This window comes from Mauremys mutica, chromosome 4 (assembly GCF_020497125.1).
Source record: "Mauremys mutica isolate MM-2020 ecotype Southern chromosome 4, ASM2049712v1, whole genome shotgun sequence".
Classification (NCBI taxonomy): domain Eukaryota; kingdom Metazoa; phylum Chordata; order Testudines; family Geoemydidae; genus Mauremys; species Mauremys mutica.
In genome coordinates this window covers 133,927,971-133,953,954 of record NC_059075.1, presented here as the reverse complement: position 1 = coordinate 133,953,954, position 25,984 = coordinate 133,927,971, and the positions used below count along the sequence as shown (strand labels likewise).

General features: G+C 44.2%; 1 protein-coding gene across 3 annotated transcripts in view; it reads right to left on the bottom strand.

Moving 5' to 3' along the window:
* Positions 1–22,603, bottom strand: part of ILRUN (inflammation and lipid regulator with UBA-like and NBR1-like domains) — a 55,262-nt gene extending 32,659 nt beyond the window's left edge. For 2 of the 3 annotated variants that reach the window (XM_045014649.1, XM_045014648.1), the window contains exon 1: positions 22,301–22,603. In XM_045014649.1, coding sequence (XP_044870584.1) covers positions 22,301–22,458 — 158 coding nt within the window. In that variant the 5' untranslated portion in view covers positions 22,459–22,603. The remainder of the gene's footprint in view (positions 1–22,300) is intronic. The other variant, XM_045014646.1, reaches the window with a different exon arrangement.
* Between the last annotated feature and the right edge of the window lie 3,381 nt (positions 22,604–25,984).

Genomic DNA, 25,984 nt, shown 5'->3' with positions numbered 1-25,984 from the left:
AGCTAATAAATGAAGACAAATGCTTAGTTTTACATCATCAGATGCCTGTTGCTTATACACCGAACAAGATCTACATAACTCATGCTGGAGCTATGCCAAAAGGTTACTGTTCACTCAACCGGTTAACACCATGATCCAGATGTCAGTCTTCACTGAAATTTCTTCCCCACATTACCCTGACATAAGGTTAAAGATATTACTGTAGCCAGACATGGTACTACTGCACACAGCTCTTCCTCCTCTCCATCCATAAACAGAGATAAATCTCCAGACATCCTAAAATGTCTGATCCTAAGTGTGCAGCACACAAGCAATAAAACCATTGCACCAAGGTGAAAAAAACAAGGAAACAAAAGACAGATTTTGAAGGAAAATTCTGCAGCAATTCTGAAAGCAGTCTGTAGTATTTTGTTTTCTGTTTGCTTGGCTCTAAGCATACTTCAGAGGGTAGTGGGCTATTTGTGCATCAAGGCCCTCTGCCAAGTCTTTTCCCATCCCTGTGTCATATTTCATCAGCTTGCTTTGCCACTGGGAAACAATTCAGAGTCTGCTGCAGCATTTAATAAAAAACCTACTGAACAAGATGCAAGCTGAAAAGCAGACTAGCTGTCCCAGTGTGTCCAGGTATCACACCCCCTCCCTCCCTGCCTGTAGGGTGACCAGATGTCCCGATTTTATAGGGACAGTCCCAATTTTTGCGTCGTTTTCTTATATAGGCTCCTATTACCCCCCACCCCATCCTGATTTTTCACACTTGTTGTCTGGTCACCCTACCTGCCTGCCAGCCCCCACTCCACACAGAGTTGGGTTTTGCTTTGTCTTTTTTAATGCTTGGGCCCTCACAATGGAGGAGTCAAGGAAATTTCTAGAGACTAAACAGAAAATGAAAGTAACAACATAGAACAGTAGCAAGAGAATGACAAAGCAAATCTCCAAAGTTCAAGCAAGAGAACACTTCGACACTGAACTGCTTTAAGAGATTCTACTGTGAGGCAGTATGGCATAAGTCATGCACTGCCTGGTTATACAACCAACAGACACATTAGACATCAACATTTCCTTGTTATCTTTGCCTTCTGGCAGACATCAAATGGAGTATGGGCTTAAACATGATACCTCTTCTTTTGGGAAATCACACCTTGCACCAGCAGATGGACACACTAGTAAACCATCTGAACCTTGAACTACAAAACCACAGGCAACCCTGATTCAGTTCCCCACCAATAATTCCATACCTCCAATTCAGTACCAGAGACATGTACAAGTGCAAAGTTTGAAAATTAGAAAAATACTTAAAAGCAGAGATCTGCAGATATCCGCGGACCATGTCTGCAGATCGGATGTGGATAAAAAAAATTTGTATCCACATAGGGCTCTACTTAAAAGTTGATTTTCATCTCTTCTCAAAAATCCCTTCATTGGTTTCAAGTCCAAACAAGCACATTTGAGGCCCTGCATGGTGCCACCTCTTGTCTAAGTTTCTGTCCTCCCTCCCTATTGCTATTTACGTGTATCACACCAGTGTGTGAAGCACTTTAGAGACGGGTACAAAAACAAGGCCCCCTCTCTGAAGGATTCATGATCTTACAAACTCCTGATTTATGCATGAGATCCTGTTATCCCCTCCCACTTCCACAAACCCTTTGACTTCATTCCTTCAGCTATGCTGCCCTATATCTGGAGCAGCAGCCCTCTTCCAGTATGACAGCCCACCTCACTCTTCACTAAACCTCTCCTCAAAACTCACTATTCACCCAGGCCTTCTCCTCCCTACATGACAAAGCTATAATAAAAAATCTGGAGCTATTAGGACAAGTGCCAAACTTAACTAACATAATAAAATAATAAATAATAATAATAATAATTGGAGATATGCCAATCTCCTAGAACTGGAAGGGACCTTGAAAGGTCATTGAGTCCAGCCCCCTGCCTTCACTAGCAGGACCAGTTTTTGCCCCAGATCCCTAAGTGGCCCCCTCAAGGATTGAACTCACAACGCTGGGTTTAGCAGGCCAATGCTCAAACCACTGAGCTATCCCTCCCCACATGAGTAATCTGTCACAGTTCCAGGGTTAATTGCTCCTTTGTCTGCTTTCTGGTCTCACTGAGTGCAGTCCCTGGGCCTTGTGCCTTTACATGTCTCAGGTGGAATCACACCATTCACCCACTCTTAGATGGGGCCCAAGGCTACAGTACCCCATGTGCTGACTGTGCTTACTTTGCCAATCCAATTGGGTTCAGCACCTGCAATTCTTTCCTTCAGGAGCCTGTAACCCATGGTGAAAAGAATGACCAGACAGCCTTCTTAAATTCCAAGTATTGTTGAACAATAGAAACAAAGCATTTTGAGAAAAAGAATTTTAAAATAGAACACTCTACACAAATCTATCTTGCACAAAAGTTTACCATCCCCTGATGGTAACTTAGGCTGGACTAACTTCTTCAGAAACCCCCAGGCAGTGTCTGTGTCATAGTTCCCCGAACAACTATACGCTCTCAAGAGAATATTTTTTTTAAACCTGCCAGGAATTCTTTTCATCTGTCCTGGTTCATACCAGTTTTGTGGGCTAGCTAGAGAGGAGGCAAAAGCTAATAGACCTGGCATTGTCCCTTAACTTCCAAATGTTGCAAAGAAGTGGCTTATCTTGAACCATTCTTTCCCTTCCTGCCCGTTTTTTCAAACAATCTTCTGTTTAGCTCAGGGGTAGGCAACCTATGGCACACGTGACAAAGGCAGCATGTGAGCTGATTTTCACGACACCTGTCCAGGGGGCTCTGCATTTTAATTCAATTTTAAATGAAACTTCTTAAACATTTTAAAAACCTTATTTACTTTACATACAACAATAGTTTAGTTATATATTATAGACTTATAGAAAGAGGCCTTGTAAAAATGTTAAAATGTATTAGTGGCATGCGAAACCTTAAATTAAAGTGAATAAAAGAAGACTCGGCACAGCATTTCTGAAAGGTTGCCGACCCCTGGTTTAGTTAAATCTATTCATACAGAAAACAAACCAGTCAACATACAGTACTCATAAATTATTTCAGAGCAGCTCCAAATTAGTCACGAAAGCTAAATGCCTTCCTTCTCACACCCACCTCTTTTGTCCAGACTTTGGTTTAGACTGTAAGCAGCTCTTATCTTCTGTCATTTCAGGCAAATCTATATGAAGTATGCATTTATAGGGTACTTTTCAAAGCACATTTACAGATGTTAATTGAGCCTCATTCTCCCTTACAAGGTAGGCTACTATGATCCCTCTTTTCCACATGGAGAAAAAAAGAGGCAGAAGAGGTAACTTGCTTAAGGCCACACAGAATGGGTAGCAAAGCAGGGAACGTAAATGTCATGATAACCAGTCCCCTGTTGTAAACACTATGCTATTTTCTCACTTGAGTCTCTGTCTTCACTACCAGGCTCATTTCTAACATAGCGAGTGCCCTCCAGAGAAGAAAAGAAAGGAACGTTACAACTGTAGTGTAAGAGAGAACATAGATAATCTGGATATCAGTGTCAACCTTCGCAGCTTCAAACTAGTCACGGGCAAGTGGAATGGGAATGAACTGTGTAATCTGTAAATTGTGGGCTTCCAATAATACACCTCTCCAGTCACCAAGCGAGGTCAATATGCGGAAAGGCACTTTGTTTGCCATAAACTCAGCTTCTGAACTAGGGGTATGAACTGAACTGCAGGACAGTACACACCCTATGGGTGAGTTTTACTCAAATGCATTCTGTCATGTTTTAAGACTTCATAAGGCAAACGTTCACAATGGGGAATAAAATATATTACTGCTTAAGTGACTTGTGAGATTAAATCTGGTCTGTAAAGTGCTCTGAAATCCTTTGATGAAAGATACTATGTAAGTACAGATCAGAGCACAAAGATACTGTTCAAAGTTAGTGATTCATCTCCATAATAGTTCGGTAATTACAGAAATTTACATACTGATCTTTTATTGGCTTCTCCCCATCCCTATAGCCACACCACCATCTAGTTACATCTACCTAACAAGAGTATGAAAAACAAGTAAATCACAACCCTTGCGCCTCCCACAGAAAAGCAGAACAGAAGAGTGATGCAAGAAAAAATCAAGAGCTACAGCATGGAATATTAGATGCAAAACAATGTTATACAGAGGCATTTTTGCAGCCTTTTCGAATTCTTCAATAATATAGCTGCTATGAATTTTCTTTTCTTTTATTCTTTGCAGATCCTTGCACAAAACAACCCTGGGAACTGCAATGCTCAGCTAGGTGCTTTATGTGAAAACAGTTAAGAGAAAACATGCAAAAGAAAGAAACAGCATAGAATCATACAACAAGGGACCTCAAGAGGTCATCTAGTTCAATCCTCTGCACTCATGGCAGGACTAAGTAGCATCTAAACTATTCCTGACCAGTCCTTTCTGCAGAAAAGGACCTAGGGGTTACAGTGGATGAGAAGCTGGATATGAGTCAACAGCGTGCCCTTGTTGCCAAGAAGGCTAACGGCATTTTGGGCTCTATAAATTGGGGCACTGCTAGCATATCGAGGGATATGATCATTCCCCTCTATTCGACATTGGTGAGGCCTCATCTGGAGTACTGTGTCCAGTTTTGGGCCCCACACTACAAGAAGGATGTGGAAAAATTGGAAAGAGTCCAGCGGAGGGCAACAAAAATGATTAGGGGGCTGGAACACATGACTTATGAGGAGAGGCTGAGTGAACTGGGATTGTTTAGTCTGCAGAAGAGAAGAATGAGGGGGGATTTGATAGCTGCTTTCAACTACTTGAAAGGGGGTTCCAAAGAGGATAGATCTAGACTGTTCTCAGTGGTACCAGATGACAGAACAAGGAGTCATGGTCTCAAGTTGCAGTGGGGGAGGTTTAGGTTGGATATTAGGGAAAACTTTTTCACTAGGAGGGTGGTGAAGCACTGGAATGGGTTACCTAGGGAGGTGGTGGAATCTCCTTCCTTAGAGGTTTTTAAGGGGAGGCTTGACAAAGCCCTGGCTGGTATGATTTAGTTGGGAATTGGTCCTGAGCAGGGTGTTGGATTAGATGACCTCCTGAGGTCCCTTCCAACCCTGATATTCTATGACAGGTATTTTTCTAACCTGCTCTTAAAAATCTCCAATGATGGATATTCTACAACTTCCCTAGGCAATTTATTCCAATGCTTAACCACCTTGACAGTTGGGAAGTTTTTCCTAATGTCCAACCTAAACCTCCCTTGCTGAAATTTAAGCCCATTGCTTCTTGTGCTATCCTCAGAGGTTAAGAAAAACAATGTTTCTCCCTCCTCCTAACAACCTTTTACATACTTGAAAACTGTTATGTCCCCTCTCAGTCTTCTTTTTTCCAGACTAAACAAACCCAGTTTTTTCAATCTTCCCTCATAGATGATGTTTTCTAGACCTTTAATCATTTTTGTTGCTCTTCTCTGGACTTTCTCAAATTTGTCCACATTTTTCCTGAAATGTGGCGCCCAGAACTGGACACAGTAAGTTGAGGCCTAATTATCACAGAGTAGAGTGGAATTACTTCTTGTGTTTTGTTTACAACACTCCTGCTACATCCCAGAATGATGTTTGCTTTTTTTGCAACAGTGTTACACTGCTGACTCATATTTAGCTTGTGGTCCACTATGACACCCAGATCCCATTCTGCAGTACTCCTTCCTGGGCAGTCATTTCCCATTTTCTATGTGTACAACTGATTGTTCCTTCCTAAGTGAAGTACTTTGCATTTGTCCTTATTGAATTTCATCATATTTACTTCAGACCATTTCTCCAGTTTGTCCAGATCATTTTGAATTTTAATCCTATCCACCAAAGCACTTGCAACACCTCCCTGTTTGGTATCATCTGCAAACTTTATAAACAGAACTGATCCCTGCTCATTATACCCTTCTAGCAAGGCTGTGAACAACTGATGATTACTCTCTGGGAATGGTTTTCCAACCAGTTATGCACCCACCTTATAGTAGGGTGCGCCATCTAGGTTGCATTTCCCTAGTTTGTTTATGAGAAGGTCATGTGAGACAGTATCAAAAGTAGATGAACTATTTCTCCCTCCTTGGTAATGGAACTTTATAACAAGTTACCTGAGGTTGTTCTGCTCCTTCCCACTAACCTGCTGATATGCAACACCTGCTGTTTACTTTATTTGCTCCAGCTGCTGGAAAACTGGAGTGGTACTACTGAGACTATGGTCCAAATAAGAAAACTCACACAACTATCGTGCTGGTTCTCAAACAGCAGACTCCTCAATGGGATATCCTTGAGAGAGGGCCAAGGAATTGGAAAGAAAGCATTAGAAAATCCCAAGTGAGATAAAGCTAACACTAAATGTTTTTAGCAGGCATGAGACGTAGTGGCTAAGTGAAAAGACAAAAGATGTTTTACAACACTAGATGTGTTAATCCATCACCAACTGGCTTGTGATAGACATTCTCTAAACCCACATTTTGACATGAGTTACAGAAATTTTCACTCTTGACTCCTCTTTCAAAAAAATCTATAGGAATTTGTGATTTATGGGAATTTGGATGATCCACGACACACACACACACACTCACTCTGAGGGAAGCCGCAGTTTTTAGTTCAACTATTTCACATTCCCTGATTAACAGTCTCCCAAGAATTCTTATCAGAAAAGCAAAATCTTTCAAGGTCTCTGCTGCAAATAGCTGTTTCCAAATACCAAACTGGGTTTTCCAAGAAGGGCAGAGAAATCTACACTGATTCTCTGCAGAATGAATGGCCCAGCTAATAGGCAATATACACATCTACCCCGATAACGCTGTCCTCAGGAGTCAAAAAATCTTACCGCATTATAGGTGAAACTGCATTTTATCGAACTTGCTTTGATCCGCCGGAGTGTGCAACCCTGCCCCCCCAGAGCGCTGCTTTACCGTGTTATATCCGAATTCGTGTTATATCGTGTCACGTTATATCAGGGTAGAGATATATATGCTGTACCCTACGCAGAGACAGTGCAAGGGAGGGAAACAGACTCTGTGTAAGATTTTATATAATTGTCACTGCTTTCCACATATGAAAAGTGACAATCACTTTTCTTCAAGGTAGATAAAAATGGATTTTTAAAATCTAAATTACATACATTTTTTCTTTTTAAAAATAAACCTATTTAAAATGATGACAACCCTATATGAAGACCTACACGTACTATACTAAAATCATTTAAATCAATTTTTTAAAAAAATCAATATTAAGCAAAAAGGTTTGCTGCCAAAGCTGTAAATAAAGTCTAACCACTGATCTGGTGGAAGTCACTGGCTAAGCAGCTGAAACTAGAGTTTTTTAAAGTGCCAAACCAGCTTTTGACAGCAGCCAGACTCTTTTGCAGATGCAGAGAAAGTATTTTCTTCATTTCAGTTCATTCAACTAGTTCAGTTCAATGAATACTTCATTCAAAGTTGAGAAACCGATTAGAAATTGAAGGGAAGAGTAAAGCAATCTACGAATAGACTCATAGACTTTAAGGTCAGAAGGGACCATTATGATCATCTAGTCTGACCTCCTGCACAATGCAGGCCATACAATCTCACCCATCCACTTCTATAACAAACCCCTAACCTATGTCTGAGTTACTGAAGTCCTCAAATTGTGGTTTGAAGACCTCAAGCTGCAGAGAATCCTCCAGCAAGTGACCCATGCCCCATGCTGCAGAGGAAGGTGAAAAACCTCCAGGGCCTCTGCCAATCTGCCCTGGAGGAAAATTCCTTCCCAACCCCAAATATGGCCATCAGTTACCGTAAACCCTGAGCATGTGGGCAAGACTCACCAGCCAGCACCCAGGAAAGAATTCTCTGTAGTAACTCAGATTCCATCCCATCTAACATCCCATCACAGACCACTGGGCATACTTACCTGCTGATAATTTGGCAACTGATCTTTCATTAATTGCCAAAATTAGGCTATCCCATCATACCATCCCCTCCATAAACTTATCAAGCTTAGTCTTAAAGCCAGATATGTCTTTTGCCCCCACTACTCCCCTTGGAAGGCTGGGTGAGACAGGATGTGATCTACTAGTTATAAAATCATTGAAGCATATGGTGACAAGAAATAACACTACGGTTTTGACAGGGAAATCCGTGACTTCCAAAGACCTCCGTGACTTCAGCCCCGGCCACTGGGAGCTGAAGGGTCCCGCCACCTCCCGCAGCAGCAGGGAGTTATGAGGTACGCCCACCACCTGAGGCAGCAGGCCCTCAAGCTCAAAGCCACCATGGGCCGCAGGGGTACCCCAGCAGCTCCCCGGCTGCCATGGCGGGGCAGGGGAGGGATCCAGGAGGGGGTGCAGAGCTCCCAGCCACCTCGCAGACGCCCAGGCCCTTCCCATTTTCTAAGGGATATTTCAGGTCGAGGGCTTCCGTGAATTTTTTCTTTATTGCCCGTGACCTGTCCCTAACTTTTACTAAAAATATCCATGGCAAAATCTTAGCCTTAACCAGAAACAATCCATTCAATATATTAACTACAAGAACTAATGCCTTTGTTTAATATATGTTTTTAAATGCAAAACATGTCTTGATATACTCATTTTTTCCCTAAATATCAGCATATTGTGGTAGTTTTAAGTGAAAAAACAATTTCAAAATGATATTTGTCAATTTTTAACTGAATTCCAATTTCCATCCAAATGCAGTTTGATATAAGTCACAAGTTAAAAATTAAGCCAGTAAATAAGAACCGAATCATCCACCACTTTCTACCACTAAAAAAAAATGTAAAAGTCAAGAATGTGAATAAATGCATATTAAACTATATAATGGCTTAAATGTGTAAACATATAATATATCCTGGTTAACAAACAGTAATACCAAGTTTAGTGTAAAGGCTATATTAAGTTGCAAATTAACATGTTTTAATGGTTACCAACAAATGAGAATCAACCTTTTTAAGAAAATAACTGAAGTACAAATGAAAAACAAGAATAAAATTGATTATCTGAATCAAGGTTTTCTGCTTGCTGATTTAAATCATGATTAACATGAGTGATTTAAATCAATCCATGCTGCTTTCCTTTAAGTCTGTCTAAAAGTACTAATGAACACATGCATAGTTTAAACATTATCTACCACCCTACCTGCACCAGGTTGAGCATTTTATCTTGCCAAACAACAGAAAGCAGGCTCAGTGACAGAATCAATACCATGACATTATGAAAAAAGACACAAAAACCCACACAGCCATCCCTAGCAGCTGAACCGTCCTAAGCAGGTGCTCAGAAGCTTTAAGTGTGGGGGGAAAGTATTTTGAGAATGTCACAGTGGGAGTCATTAGCTACTTGCGGCCATTAGAAATAGGCAATAGCATCAGAAGAGCAATACACTTCACAGCATGACAAAGATATATCAAAGCCCACAAGTGTGCAAAAGATTCTAGTAACACTAGCAACTCCTCAGTTATGCCTCCCATCTATAATTGTCTGCATTAAAATGAAGTAGTATAAGCTGCAGAAACAGAACAAGTTCAGGCATGTATTGCATCTCAGATGGACTAAAAGGATTATATCCTCAATTCCTTCCACTACAGTTGTCTGCCTCCACTTCCATTTGACACCCACCCGATTTTTGAGAGGTCCACAGCTCAACAAGTAAAATTATATGGTATGTCAATCACCAGCTGGAAGTTTATTTTTTTTTAAATGGCAAATTATTAGGTCAACTCCCTGAGCTATGAGGGAGGAAAGTAAGTTTGATGGTTTGGGATCTTTTGTACTCTACAAGTAAAAATTGCTTACGATGGCATTTTGAGTAATCTAACCTATAGTCTCATGATTTTTACTAATTTCAGGGTGTGTGGGTGTAGAGCAGAGGTGGGCAAACTACGGCCCACGGGACCCTCCTGCCCGGCCCCTGAGCTCCTGGCCCAGGAGGCTAGCTTCCGGCCCCTCCCCCGCTGTTCCCCCTCCTCCACAGCCTCAGCTCACTGCGCTGCTGGCGCAATGCTCTGGGCAGCGGGGGGGCAGCGCAGCTGCAGAGCCCAGCCTGACCCAGTGCTCTGTGCTGCACAGCGGCTGCAACGCAGCCAGCCACTAGTGCTCCACACAGCGCGGTAAGGAGGCAGGGGGGTTTGGATAGGGTTCGGGGTGGTGGTGGTCATGGTCGGGGACGGGGCTGTGGATAGGGGTTGAGGTGGTCAGATGGCATGGAACAGGGGGGTTGAATGGGGGTAGGGGTCACAGGGGGGCAGTCAGGAAGGCAAGGGGTTGGATGGGGTGGCAGGGGGCAGTCAGGGGCAGGGGTTCCGGGGGCGGTCAGGGGACAGGGAGAAGGGGTGGTTGGATGGGGGCAGGGGTCCCGGGGAGGGGGCTGTCAGGGGGTGAGAAGCAGGGGGGTGGATTGGATAGGAGGCAGGGGATGGGCCACACCTGGCTGTTTGGGGATGCACAGCCTCCCCTAACCGGCCCACCATACAATTTCAGAAACCCAATGCAGCCCTCAGGCCAAAAAGTCTGCCCACCCCTGGTGAAGGGTTGTGTGGAACCATTGATACAGAGATATTAAACTAGAAAACGGGCTATGCAGTAAATATGAAACAGTCTAACTCAAAATAAAGGACTCAATAGTTGAAATATTTTCTATTCCATATATTGACAATAGAACTGACATTATACTTACACACTGACATCCTGTTATCTATAGCTGAAAACTGCTGTGACGTTTTGGTGATAACACTTCAAGAGCTATCAGGCCGATTACAGGCAGAAAAGTGACTGTGTAGAAATAACTGTAGCTTATCAACAGCTTCCAAATAACTATACTGAGGTTAAGTCACACAACAAGAGTTTTCTGACAGCATCTGCAAGCTCAGCCAGCATTCTGGAAAAAATAAATACTAATCTTGTGGCTTCATGAACCAATCGACAATAAATGTTCTTAAATAAAAATGTGTTCAGCAGCTTATCGACCTGGCCAGAGTCAAGAGAAAATAAAGTTTGCTCAAACAGGTACCATATATTGATTCTGCGTGTCAGACAGTAATAAGAATATGGCTTTGGTCACTATATTACTCAGAGGAATCTGAAGACACAGGGAGCAGAGGTGGTGCGCACAGTAAGAAAGTGATTGTTTTTATCCTATCACTTCTTTAACAAAACTCTGAAGAATGGCTGACTTGTGGGAAATTTTTCAGAGGGTGGAGAGAAAGGGAAGCATTTGGAAAGTTATTCTGCCTCATATTTCTTGCCTCTTGCTCTTTATTGCAAACAATACTAGCATGGAAATTAGGTCTGAGCATCCTGAAAGACAAGAAGGGAGAAGAGTCAGTAAAGGTGCTACACAAGGACAATAACTAGGAGTGATAGGATGAAATTATTAGAAATTTACATTGAATATTGGGGAAAAAGTTCCTAACAGAAGTATTAGGTCGTGGAATATTTCAACAGTTGGTGGGATTCCCACTGAGAGAGAGAGTCTGGACAAAGAATTGAGAGCAGGGGTCTTCAAACTTTTTCACAGCTTGAAAAATAAACTACCACAACTGACCATGTGAACGTGACATACGGTAACTGAGTGATGTGAGTGAGGTAATATTTTTTATTGGACCAACTTCTGTCAACCACAAGCTGCAAGTTTATTTGTTTTAAATGATCAGGGGATCAATATGGCTACAACAACATTTCAAGCAACAATTAGGCAGGTGTATATTTGTAACTGCCTTGATTTCAATTTGCATTTATCTTTTTGGAAAAGGGGAAATCACAGTCAACTTCATTTCATCCCTTCCTTTCACCTGATCTCTCTCAGGTGGGACAGGAGAGCTACCAGATTGTAATCAGCTAGCTCTCCACAGACCTGCTAGCAAGTATTCCAAATCAATTTTGGAACCTCTACATTATACTATTTACTCTAGTGAACAACCTTGATTGGTTCAACAGCCAGTGGGGAGAACAGTGGGAATGGACTAGATGACCCAATAGGTCTTTTCAATCTCTAATTTCTAGTGTCCTATGAGAAGAACTCATTTGCTCCCAATGCTTATTTCTCATGTAATGTCATTGACTCTTGTATAAACGATCATGATCATCATACACCAAGGTCTCTCACCTCGTATGGTGCAGGAAGCATCCAAAACCAAGTACTTGGATCATGTTTCATGCAAATAACCTGATTAAAAAAACTAGACAAGAGATATAACATGATACCTTAAGAAGTGTCTGCAAGTCATTTTTCCATAAGCATTTAGAACACTTACTAATTAAATATCTTACACAATAGATACAAGCTCTCAAAGTAGATTGTATCACATCTTGCACACTTGCATCTGAAGATTATTTTATCATTTTTAAAGACTACCACAGAAAAGGATAAAGGAAATTTAACAATCTCCTTTGACAAAAGAGTGATTTCAGTTGTTATCAAAAACAAGAACACAAAACTTAAAATGAAAACTCAGGTATTTATATAGCACCAGTCGTAAGAGGCCACGATCTTCCACTAACCCAAAGCTGTGTCGAGCTGACTGCAGTCAAGAAAACTGTAGGCTTGACTAAGTATCTGAGCACAAAGACTGCTATAATGCAGAGGCACAAACAGAGGTAAAGCCATATATTCAATCTCACTTTTCACATTTTCTGACAGAGTTTTGTATATGGAATTTCCGTGTTTTTTCTCTTGGGGGGGAAACATTTTCCCTCTAAATGTATTCTTTCCACTTACACACACATTCAAGTAACAGGATATAAAGTTCCATCACTGAGGCAAAAAACCAGCTATACACCACGGACATGGGCGGCAGGTTATATATTTGTGTGGGGCCCGGGCCCCAGCAATATTCAGGCTGGGCGCCCTGCTCCAGCAATAGTTGGAGCTGGGTCTCTTCCCGCCTCCCCCCCCCGGTCCTGCCTGGATCGGCCCCGGCCACCGCAGGTCTCCCCCCGCCACCGCGACCCTGCCTGGAGCAGGTCCCAGCCCCCGCCTGCCACCCCCCCTCCGCGTGTTCCCCCCCCTCCGCCGCGTTGTGTTGCATCCATGCCTGACAGAACGCAGCGCGCCTCTCCCCTGCCTGCTGCCAGGAGGGCTCCCAGCAGATTTGCTGTCTGCTGCCGCAGGGTCCTAGTGCCTGCCCTCCGCCAGTACTGGCAAGGCAGGCTGCCCTTACCCTGAGCCTCTCCAACCCCAAACCCTCAGCCCCAGCCAGAGCCCTCATTCCCCCCGCACCCTAATCCTCAGCCCCAGCCCTGAGTGCCCCCACATCATGAACCCCTCATCCACAGCCCTCACCCCACACTCCAAACCTCTGCCTAGCCCTGAGCCCCCTCCTGCATCATAAACCCCTCATCCACAGCCCTCACCCACAGCCCAACCCTCTTCCCTAGCCCTGAGCCCCCTCCTGCATCATGTACCCCTCATCCTCAGCCCCACAGTCCTCACCCTGCACTCCCTCCTATCCCCAAACTCCCTCCCCCTTCCCACACACCCCTTCCCAACCCCAAACTCCATCCCAAAGCCTGCACCCTTCACCTCCTCCTGCACACCCACCCCCTGCCCCAGCCCAGAGCTTGCACCCAGCACCCTTCCGGCACCCTAATCCCCAGCCCAGGATCTGCACCCCAGACCTCCCCCGCCGAGCCCCCTCCCAGAGCCTTAGGCAGGTGGGGGCGGAGTTGGGGGGGCGGAGTTGGGGGCGGGTTCTGGGCCCCACCAAAATTTTTACAAACTTGCCACCCATGACCACGGACACATCCTAACCAATTTCCTAGAGTGGGCACTTCCTCTCAGAGTGCCATTTTTGTCAAGCATGCATCTGTCCTAGGAATGCAGCCTAAGGACCTATGTTAAGAGGCAGCATTGGACTCTCATCTTAATGTATCCTGACAAGTAGTTTTAGTGTCTAAGATAACAGCCGCAGTAGGATAAAACTAGATTCTCACTCTGAATGTACTAAAACTTTGGGGTGTGATGCAGTATGTGAAGACAGAGCACTTGGGCTGCGCCTGACCAATGCCATCTAACCATTTTCCAACGGAGAGTACCTCTGATACTCTGAACACAAGGGCATAGCAACATATCTACAGCCCACAGTAGGGGGTGACTGAGTTGGTTTGGAGATTCATCTGCTTTTCTTTCCAGAAGGCTGTACTAGGCAATTGCTTATCTGTGTTGAGGTCTCTCTTGTATAGGATATTGTGGGCTTCTACCATGCTACCCCTCCTTTTCAATAAACACACGAGTTAGTGAGTTGGAAAGTACAGCAACTTCTTTAGTAAATTCATCACATTTACCTCCCTCTTTTTCACTCTCTCACTTGACTGGGCTGGAGCAGCTAGGAGCAACTGACCCCAATACCTGGATAGGTGCTAGATGACTATGGTGCAATGTACATAAGGGAAACAACCTCAAATAGTGATGGACACATCCCTTTCACTGACACAATGTCTGCCTTTTATTGCTCAGGTTCACAACAGGGGAGCCTTGTTAGATCCCAAGCTGCCCTGGAATGCCCAGGTATTAATAAGAACCTACAGTAGGAGCAGTCATCAGGACCATGGTGTCATCTACACCTGGCAAAAAAGAACACGACTTTCTTTCCACTACAGACCTTGCTACAATCAACTATAGCTTTGTCACAGTGAGCAGATATTACCACAATGTGCTACATCTTACAGTCATTTGAAGGCTTAATCGGGCGCATAAACCCGCTGACCTTCACGCAGGGAACCCATCTCATTAGTGCTCAGAGGTCCGCACTGGCTTTCAGTCAGCTTCCAGGTGGAATTTAAGTTGTTGATTTTTAACCCATAAAGCTCTGAAAAGTATGGGTCCAGATGATTAATCATTGCCACTCTCTCTGAACATACCATGGTAGATGTAATTTTTGGAAGTGCTTGAGATGACATACACCCACCCACCCCAGTTTAACAGAGGAATGCTAGCAGAGCATTCTCTGTGAAAGAGTCTTCTCCTCAGCCCAGATTAGTAAACTTTCAGGACACAATGCAAAGCACATTGTCTGTGTATTTTCTGAGAAGGGCTGAGGGATTTGGAAGTGCTTGGTGGGAATCTTCTTTCCTATAATGGGCTTTATTTCACATGGGCACACTATGTGCGACTTATGTGCTGAGTAGGGGCAAATTATGTTACATTCTTTTATTGTGTTGTTAGAGACACTAACTGTGTAAGGTAATATCTTTACTGGACCAATTTCTAACTTTATTTTGTGGTGGTATTTCTTCTATTGTGACCTGGCTAAGTGACCTTGTTTTTGCATTTTAACTTTACAAAGCATGTTTATCTTTGTGTTTTTAATTCTGCAGACAGGGAACAGATACCAATATTAGCATTTATAACGGTACTTTTCATCCAAAGATCTCAAAGCGCTTTACCAAGCTGGATATCACTATCCTTATTTTACAGAGGACAAAACAGGCATGCAGTCACTTGCCCAAGCTCATACAGCAAATGAATGGCAAAGCTAAAGCTAGCATCTGGGTATCCTGACTCCCAGTCCAGAGCCCTATCTGCACTTCCTCCCTGGATAGGTGGTGTATTAAATGGACAAAATAAAAATTTGCTAGGACTGTTTGGAAGAGAACCCTTGTGAGTTAAAATATTCACCTACACATTCTCGTTAGACAATTTCAAAATGCTGACTTTTTACAACCAATATTTTTCCACCAGACAATGACTCTGCCACAGATTTACCCTCCCTGCATCTCAATTCCCCACTTGTAAAACAAGAATATTTATCGCACATTAAAGGGGAGAGGTTTGAGAAGCAAAAATAGATTACAAATCTTTGGAGAGGAGATACTATAAACAAAAGCGAAGTTATTCAAAACTACTTTGTTCCATGCCAAATTTGAGCATCACAATGTTGATCCAAACACCCTCAAAACAGATTTTTTTTAAGTATTTCTGTTCATATACATATTTCAATTCCTTCAAAGCAGATTTCATTCTACCTTTAAAAAAAAATCAATCTCAGGAAAAAGACATACATAGAAAGTCTTAACACAAAAAAGATTTTTCTTACAGAAAGCTAAGAACAAAACAAATTAAGGTTTACTACAATAACACTGGTATTTATAATGGACACCATCTGGCAACCAGTTTTCACAACTGCCAAACCTAAATTAATTGCTACATTTATTAGGCTAATATAAAAAAAATACTTCAACGGAAGTAAAAAGCAAATATGTCAATAAATACTGCAGGTATAAGTTATTGTATTATTTAAATGCTAAATTAAAAGGACTCACCATGAAATCCCAACATCTAGTTGTATTAAGGATTTAAAATTAAAGAACACCATCTATTTGAAATCTAGTCCATTTTAAAAGTAAATTAAGAGTAGTTTCAGGTCCTACAACTGCCACTTTAATCCCTCCCCTAGCTAATTTTTGTGGTTTTACAAATCACATTTTTCGATTTAAACAAGTATTTCTCTTTCCCCTATTGCAATCTGATATCCACATAAACAAAAGGGGAAACTAACTACACAAGGGGAACAGTGCAACTGACTCCACACAAAGAGATAAAGAAAAAAAATGCCATTTTCCTAGTCTCTCAGGTTATCTAAAAGTAAATTACCTGTAACAAAAGTGAAATCTTCTGATAGACTGATGATTTTTTTTTAAAAATCAGCAGTGCTCATGACCAACAACTGTACTTCACCCAAAAAATATTTTACTGTATTAACTTTATTCTGCAAGAATTTTCCTGTGGCCAAATAACATGGCTTTACCTGTCCTGAGCACTGATCAATACACCTCTACCCTGATATAACGCGGTCCTTGGGATACAAAAAAATCTCACCGCATATTGGTGAGACCACATTATATCAAACTTGCTTCCCCTCCCCGTTTCTTGTTCCCTGACCGCCCCTCCAGAGACCCCCCATCCCTAATCACTCCCAGGACCCCATCCCCTGCCCAGCCCCCGTCCCCTCACTGCTCCAACCCCTATCCACCCCCACCCTTACCCCGCCCCCTGACCGGCACTCACCGGCAGCAGCGGGAAGCCGAGCAGCCCGGCCCCAGTCCGCTCCACTCCGCCAGCTCCCAGCCGCGGCGCTCCGCTTCCCGCCATCGGTGAGTGCGGAGAGGTTGGGGAAAGGATGCCCCCCCCCTGCACTCACCTGCGGCGGGAAGTGGAGCGACGCAGCCCCAGCCTGCTCCACTTTCCTTTCCCCAGCCCCAGCCAAGTCGCTGGGGGGTGGCTGGGGAAAGATCCTGCACTCACCTGCGGCAGGAAGTGGAGCACCACGGCTGGGAGCTGGCACAGTGGAGCTGGCTGGGGATGGGCTGCTCCGCTTCCCGCCGCCAGTGAGTGCGGGGAGGTTGGGGAAAGGACACCCTCCCGTACTCACCTGCGGCGGGAAGTGGAGCACTGTGGCTGGGAGCTGGCGGAGTGGAGCGGGCTGGGGCTGGGCTGCTCCTTTTCCGTCACTGATGGGGAGTGCGGGGGGAGGGGGGGATTCCTTCCCCCAAGCCCTCTCCCCTGAGCGACACGGCTGGGGCCGGGGCAAGGGAAGCAGAGCAGGCTGCTCCCGGCCCCCCGCTAATCCCCCAGGCCACTCTGGGACTGCGAGGCCACCAAAAGTGCCCTCCCACAGCTCCTGCTCCTCAGACCCTGGGGGGGAGCCCCTGACCACCCCCGAGACCCTCTGCCCCTTATCGAACCCCTCGGCCCCAGCCTAGCCCAGCACCCTTAACACGCTGCTCAGAGCAGCACGTCAGAGCTTTACCACATTGTATGCGAACCCACATTATATTGGGGCCATTATATCAGGGTAGAGGTGTAGTTGTCCTAATGCAAGAATAGCAATAAAAGTTCCAATGTATGCACACTACACAGAAGGGATTTTCATACAAATTTCTAATGTAGATACAATTATACATTACTAGGGATTTTGAGGGAAAGATGGGAACAAGCTCAGACATGTTACCAGTCATACCATACAACACTTAAAGTTCCTCTGGACACCTGAAACTTAACTTTACCACAAAAATCATTTGACCTGAACACTTTTCCCAGTGCTTAAACTCAAGATGCCAGATGCATTTCAGTGTCAGTTAGCCAGTTTTCTGGATTACGTAACATCTGGAGGGGAGATGGGAACACGCAGCGTGATCGTTAAATAGCCTATTTAATGAAGGGCAGATTTTATCCCAGATGTGTTGGCCATAAAATGCACACTGACTACACTACCCGTGTAATTTCCAACATTAAGTGATAATTTAGTACCAAAGTGACATTGATAGAACTCAACTTTCAGTACATGGCAAGAGTATCAAGTATGACAAGAAGCTAACCCCATCACACACCTTTTCCTCCCTCAATCACAAAAAACTGCTCACCAAAACACATGTTGCAGTGGTGTCGTTTTCAGAGAACACACACCGAGCTCCGAAAATAAAGCCCAAAAAAAGGAACAATTTGGATTTTGTGGTCCAAGGGGCAATACTGAGAATACTGAGAAATTGGAACAATCCAAAAAGAACGGAATGGCAAAGCTCTAAAGAACTGATTTAGAAAAATGGAAAGAAAGTAGATACAGTTCAATTAAATATTGAATTTATAGCTTTTGATCATTAAGGGAAAAAAATCTCTGCAATCTCAAGATGTACTCTACCTGCAGTGTTTTCACTATATTCCTAATAAGGCAGGAGGCTGTTTCTTAAAGCAGTGATTCTCAACCCGGGGTATATATATCCCTGGGAGTACTCAGAGGTCTTCCAGTGGGTACATGAACACATCTAGATATTTGTCTAGTTTTTCAACAGGCTACAAGAAAAAAAAAAAACTGTAGCCCAGTCATTACAAACTAAAATTTCAGACAATTATTTGCTTATATAGCTCTGTATACTATACATTGAAATGTAAGTACAATATTTATATTCCACGTTGATTTATTTTATATTATATTGATATGGTAAAAATGAGAAAGTAAGCAATTTTTCAGTAATAGTGTGGTGCGACACTTGTATTTTTATGTCTGATTTTGTAAGTTTTTAAGTGACATGAAACTTGGGGGTAACAAGACAAATCAGACTCTTGAAAGGGATACAGTATTCTGTAAAGGTTGAGAGCCACTGTCTTAAAGTACCTTTAATTTTAAGTTTACAACAAGCTACAATGTGCCCTCTCTGCTGCTTGGTATATTGAACTGGAAAAATCAGAAGTTTAAAGGTTACATAAAGTTATTCACTAGTTGTCCAGATTTTTCTGACAACTGCCAAAATATTTTCAAAATATCTTCCCATCTCCACCCCCGGCTTGCAAATTTATAATAAATTCATTTATCAGCATGTCCAGTAAGTTTACAAATGAAATACCATTGGACGTGCCCTCCCAAAACACTTCATAGCTCCGATTTGTTACAGCATAGTACTTTATCCAAATGCAGGCAAGCAACTTCAGGTCTGGTCATAGCGTAAATGCAAATTATCCTTAAAGAGCGGCTTTCACTACTATTGTGAAGGAAACAGTTTTCACTACAATATAGCTAGTTGGTTTCTTTGTTTTTTAAATTTGTGCATGTGTGCAAGAAGAGGGGAGGTGAAGTCCTTGGTCTTCCACATGAGTGCACTTCCCCTACAATCTGCTGTAGATGTACATTAATCATAAGCTGGTAAGAATGGGAAATTGAAGAACCATCTCTAAGGCTGAGGTGAGTTTTTTGTCTTCCTAAGAGAAGAACAAGCAACTTGGTTGTGAAACCAACCAACTGTTTTCAGGACAGATTGAACACACTCTTCCCACACACCACCCAGATCTAGAGGGCCACTGTCTTACGTTCCCTTGGGACTGCTTGTATGTATTATACAGCTATAAGTTCCACGTTGCCTCAACATATTAAAGAGCAAGGATTTCCTTTAAGGAAATCTGGTTCAAATTATGGCCTAGATCACAAGCAAAAAGGTTCCACGCTAGTACCCCAGATACCTACATTAGGCTGTATTTGCCCATTATAGGTTCATGACCAATAGTCAGGGTGCTGCAGATTTGGACTGAGGTGCACTGGCAGAGCTGTGTGGTGTCCTGGGTTTGGCATAGCTAACGATGCTGCAGGATTGTAGCACACTGGTAAGCCTACACAAGGGAAGTTTTCACAGCACCTATCAGCACACTTGGCTCAAGGCAATGCTGTTAAAATCCCTCACTTTCATGGCCACTAAATTCACTTAAAGGGAGATACACAAGAAACTGGAGCCATATTCCATGGATCGGTTGTACTACGTTCAAATTAATGGACATTTTCCACCTTACATTTTCCAATCGATAAGACCCCACCAGCATCAGTTCCAATCCCTTTTTACTAAATTCACATATTAGAAACAACATTAAAGATGTGAATTTAGGCACACAAATTTGAAAATGTCAGCCTAAATGTTGACCAATTTAAAATTTCTTTCAGTACTCTCAAAACCATTTGACTACATGCAGAATGTGTTACTTATATTATTTATATTTACATAACTTCTTTCTTACAAAGATGAAACAGTCTGAGCTGAGTACAAGCCAGCATCCAAAAAAACATTTATAACTCAAACTCATGGCAAAAATGCTTGACTAAATGTGTTGAAAATTCATTGATAAAAACAGGTGCCCGAACTGCAGACATAACATGTTTCACCCAAGAGCTAGTTTTATGACTGATTTATTCATGCCTGAAAACAGGATTTTATAAAGGAAGCAGTGACAAGTATTAAGTGGCCATGTAATATTTCTGAAGACAAAAGAGTGTTTTCCTAACAGAAAATCAAAATTATTACAGGAGCACAAAAAAATCCCTTTATGTCATCCCTGGTAATTTCTGAATTCACACTGTTGCCCTATGAAGTTATTCTTCCATAAGAAATACAATGTACAGGGAAAAGCCAATATTACTCTGAAACAAACCCCACACATACTGCAGACAGTTTGTATTTATGTTACTGTCCCAAAAAATTTGGATAGGAAATATTTTGTCATGAACACACTTGTCCCAAAGAAACTCACCACTTCCTTGCATGATACCTTCCCTGGATTCAGGAGACTAGCTTAAGATGGATCCAGCATTTGCTGATCATTCACCCTTTCTTCACTTCCCAAAAAGGCAATCTCCAGTGTCATGTGAAACAGGGCTCTAGACAAATGTGTGACTAAATAATAACACTGTTTTCAGGTTTATCCTTTCAACGATTCCAAAAAAAGTGTGCTCACTTTGTAAGAGGGATTTTTTTTTCTAACTGCCACCTGGATCTGTAAGTCAAACTTGATCTTTCCGCCACTGATATTTTAACTGTGACCAGGAGTCTAACAACTGAAATTCAGCCAATCACTTGGTTGTGATAGTTCAGACAGGACTCCAGCTCACTTTCCCTTAGCCTTGTGAGCTCTGCAAGGCACATAGGAGTAATTTCTCTTACCAAAGTCAGTAAACATGCTGGGAAAGATGCAGGGGAAACAAGAGGGTGCCGCATTTTTTTATTATAATTGCCTACCCTAGGAAAGCCTGCAGGACTGTGAGAGATGATGTCGGCAGGACCGGGTGCTAATGCCTCGTTGGTCCTTCCATACTAGTGCTGCATCCAGTCTCAGATGGAAGGGGAAAACCGAGCTCCCCAAGGTCCTATCCCATCCAAATGTAGACACGCTCCCCAGAGAGAAGAGGGACCCACATACACCAAATATTGTATATCCTCAAGAGACAGGAGAAACAACCTGGGGGGGGAGGAGGCGACACCAGAGGACCACTCCCCCTGCAGACTGCCTGGTGGTGCGAGAGAGACTTTCCTCCTGATCTCAAGGAAACTAAGAGCCATGGCCAAGTTAGAAGCTTCTGTGTCTCTCTCTGTGTTTACTGGCTGGGAAAAGGCTGCCCAGGTGCTTCTCCCACACTGGAACTTGTCTTCCAGGCTTATCATGGCCAGGAAAAAGGTGCAGACAGACTACACAACCACAGCTGGCCTGCCCTCTCCTTTCCCTCCCCACAGCGCCCTGTTTACCCCCTCCCCATCCCTCCCTACAGGGCCCTGCTTACCCCCTCCCCCGGCCTGCTCTCCCCACAAGGCCCTGCTTACCCCCTCCCCACAGGGCCCTGCTCTCCCCACAAGGCCCTGTTTACCCCCTCCCCACAGGGCCCTGCTTACCCCCTCCCCACAGGGCCCTGCTCTCCCCACAAGGCCCTGCTTACCCCCTCCCCACAGGGCCCTGCTCTCCCCACAGGGCCCTGCTTACCCTCCCTCCCCCGACCTACCCTCCCCACAGGGCCCTCTCACCGCCCGCTCTCCCGCGCAGCCGTCAGTCCCCCCAGGGCTTGGCTGCCACCCCCCCGGCCCGGCCCCTCACCAGTTGGTCATGTCCAGGAAGAAGGCGCAGCCGGCCGGGCTCAGCTGGAAGCCCAGCAGCCGCTGGAACTCGCCGATCAGCACGTCCTTGTCGGTGGTGCCCAGGCAGCTGAACTTCTGCATCAGCTCGGCGTCCAGGTCCACGTCCATCCCCTCCATGGCGCCGGGGACGCCGCTCCAGCCCGCTCCGCTAGGCCCCGGGCCTCCCCTGCTCCGCTCCGCCGCCCGTCTCCTCAGCGCTGCATGGAGGGGGAGGGGACGAGGGGAGCGAGTCCCGAAACTCTGCGCACGCTCCGTCCCGCCCACACGCGGGGCACGCCACCTGTAACGTCATCGCGTTGCGTGACCGCACAGACGTGGTGACGTCACCCAAAGGAAAAATACAAACAGAGCCCCACCCGGGAACCCTCTCCACGGCGGCAGAAGGAGATCCGCAAGGGCACGTTATTTACGTATGCAAATGAATTATGTCATATGCCAATAATTAATTTGCATATTTTATGTATGCAGGTTAATATGGAAATCAGCTTTCACATATGCAAAGTATTCACATTATTAAAATAGGCATGTGATCAATAAATGATTCTCCTTTACATATGTACATGCAACAGATGAACATGGCATAGAGAAATATTTTTACATTTGCATAGGGAAATTAAGCACGTTTATTCAAATAATGAGATCACAGCAAATGATATGAATGAATATGGTTTACATAGACAAATGACACCCGATCAAGCACAGACGCATATTGATATAATATCTACTTCATTTACATATGCAAATTAATCCTATTGCTAAGCACAGATGACATTTTATTTGTTTATATATGTAAATCACTCACATGGCTGTTCCACTGTACAAGGGTATATGCTTCTCATCTGTTAACATGCAAATCAATCTAATGATGGTGAAAGAAAATCCCATAATATAAAAGAGTCACCTCCATGTAATGTACATTGTAGATGCAGGTTAACCACAAATTTGATTTAAAATAGAGGCATATATAACTGATCTGTATATGAATATGGAAAATACCCTAATAAATAAAGTATAATAATAATAAGAGTAATAGTGTCACAATCCAACAGGGTAGGTCAGTATTATTATCCACATTTTCTAGATAGTGAAAAATGTTAATGGGCTGATTTTAGAAGTGCTAGGTAACTATCTCATGAGATCTGTGCCTGCTCAGCCCCTTCCACAATCAGGTCCTAAATGATCCATTAAATCACACAAAAACCAGAAAGTGAAAATGACTAACCAGACTAATTTAGTTTCACAGTCCAAACTGAGTGAATGGGAAACTGTCAACTTGACTATTTTTAAACTATCTAATGATAGTTTAGAGTGCCCTTTTAAACAGTATAACTTGGCTATTAAAAAAAAATCCTGTAAAAATTGTAAGGACTTTTCTGTTCCTCTGTTGATGTTTTTAAGCATCTGTTCAGCAAGGAATCAATTTCATAAGGCTTCAGTCCTAACAGATGATATATTCAAGCAGGCCCCTGAGTTTGCTGGAAGCCCCACTGAAATCAAAGGCTACAATCCTGTAAGCCAGGCCTGCAGAACTCGTAAAGCTGCGAGGGCCATATTACTCCAAAGAAAATAGCTGAGGGCCAAAACCTCCTGGCTGCACTGAAACACCCCCCACCCCCAGCACACCCCAGCCCCGCTGAACCCCCCGCCAGCCCTGACCCCTAGCTCCGAGCCCAGCCCCTCTGAGCTGGACACCCCCCTGACCCCAGCCCCCCCCAGCCCTGACCCACAGCTCCGAGCCCAGCCCCTCTGAGCTGGACACCCCCCTGACCCCAGCCCCCGCGAGCTGCGGCTCGAGCCCAGGCTGGGTGCCCTCCCTTCACTCGCACTTACTGGCTCTGCCTCGTGCCCAGCGCTTCCCGCCTCAGCAGCCCCGGAAGTGATGTACCCGCTATATGCCAGGCGGGGGGAGCGGGAGACTGTCGGGGCAGTCAGAGCGCAGTACGCGCACGAAGGGATATGAGGTTGCCCCCGACCTCACAGCCCCACGCTCCGACTGCCTGGACGGTCAGAACCGCAGAGCTGTGAGGTTGTTCCCCTCCCCCCGGGCAGGGGGCGAACCCGGCAGCTGCGCTTCTGACCGTCAGGGCGGTCGGAGTGCAGTGCGTGGGGCTGTGAAGTTGGGCCCCCCCCCGGGCAGGGAGTGAACCCAGCAGCTCCCCCTGCCGCTTGCCCGCGGGCCGCACAGTGGGCCCACGCGGGCCGCGTGTTGTGCAGGCCTGCTGTAAGCACTTTAATATACATAAGTTATTCACATGCTGAAATGTTTGCAGAATTGGGGCATGAATGATACTTTACAAGAAATAGTGATTATGTGGGATAGTAGCGAGTCGCTCAGGGATTATTTTAAGAAGTTAGTTAAAAAAAAAGTTTCCCTAGTTTTTTTCAGCTTGCCCTGTTCTATTCACTCCCTCTGAAGCACCTGGCATTGGCCACTGTCAGAAGACAGGATACTGGGCTAGATGATGGGCCACTGATATGACCCAATATGGCTGTTCTTATGTTCTTAACTTACTATACACCAAGTGCTGTCAGGTGTACTAAGGGCTTGATCCAGTACTCATTTATATAAATTAAAAACTCCCATTGTCTTAAATTAACATTGGATCTGACTCTAAGCAAGCAAACTGAAAAAATAAAAAACAAGGGAAACAATTTTTTGTACTAACTTCTTACAGTAATCCCTGGGCAACTCATTACTATCCTACAAAGCACGGAGAAAATGTCCCAAAAGGTATTGCACCAGAAAGCACTGCAGGTCACACTAGGATACTGTTGAGTCTGAACTTTTGATGAGCTTAAACTTAACCCAGACTTGATGTCTCTATCTGAAACTTTTAATCAAAGCTCTGACCTGCGAACTACTCATGACACCCCCCTCCCCTTAAGTAGCCATCTCCCCCTTTGTCTTTTTAAATTTACATTTTAACCTGTTTTATCCTGTAGAATCTTGTTTGATTATGCATGACCATTATAATCTGTTAATCACTTTGTTTGCTTCTGTGTATAAATATTGATGCTCACCCCTAATAAACTTGCCACACTTACTCCAAAGCCTTTTAAGCTAAGGATAGTGTGAGCCCGTTGATCAACGAAATGTTGTCTGGTCTCTGACAGATTGTGAGCCCCATACCAACTCCGCACGAACTCGGGTGCTGGGGAGGTGAGTAAGGACTTGCTTTTTACCTAACAATTTGGGGGCTCGTCCGGGATATCCTTCTGGTGCGGTGCCTCTGTCCACTGGTCAGACCACGCATATACGAATTGGCAGGCGCCACGGGAGATTTCTCCCAGCCAATTCAATATTGAGGGGTCGTGTACTGGACAGCAGGATAAACGCCAGTTGGAGGGCTCCTGTCAGACACCATGGGTCAAGGGACTAGCGTGCCTCTTGAGAGTCCGCTGGGGATTGTAAATAAGTTATGGAACGAAGGGAAACTCCCAGTACAGACAGGAATGTCTAGGAGGAAGTTGTACACACTGTGTGTAAGGAATTGGACTGGGTATACCGCAGTATTGGCCGACCCGGAGATGAGGTGGCCTTCGTATGGCTCTTTCGAACAGGCTGCCTTAAGAGGAGTAAGGAGCCAGATCGAAAAAGACCATCCGGGACAGTTATGTTACTGGTTTTGTTGGGACACAGCAG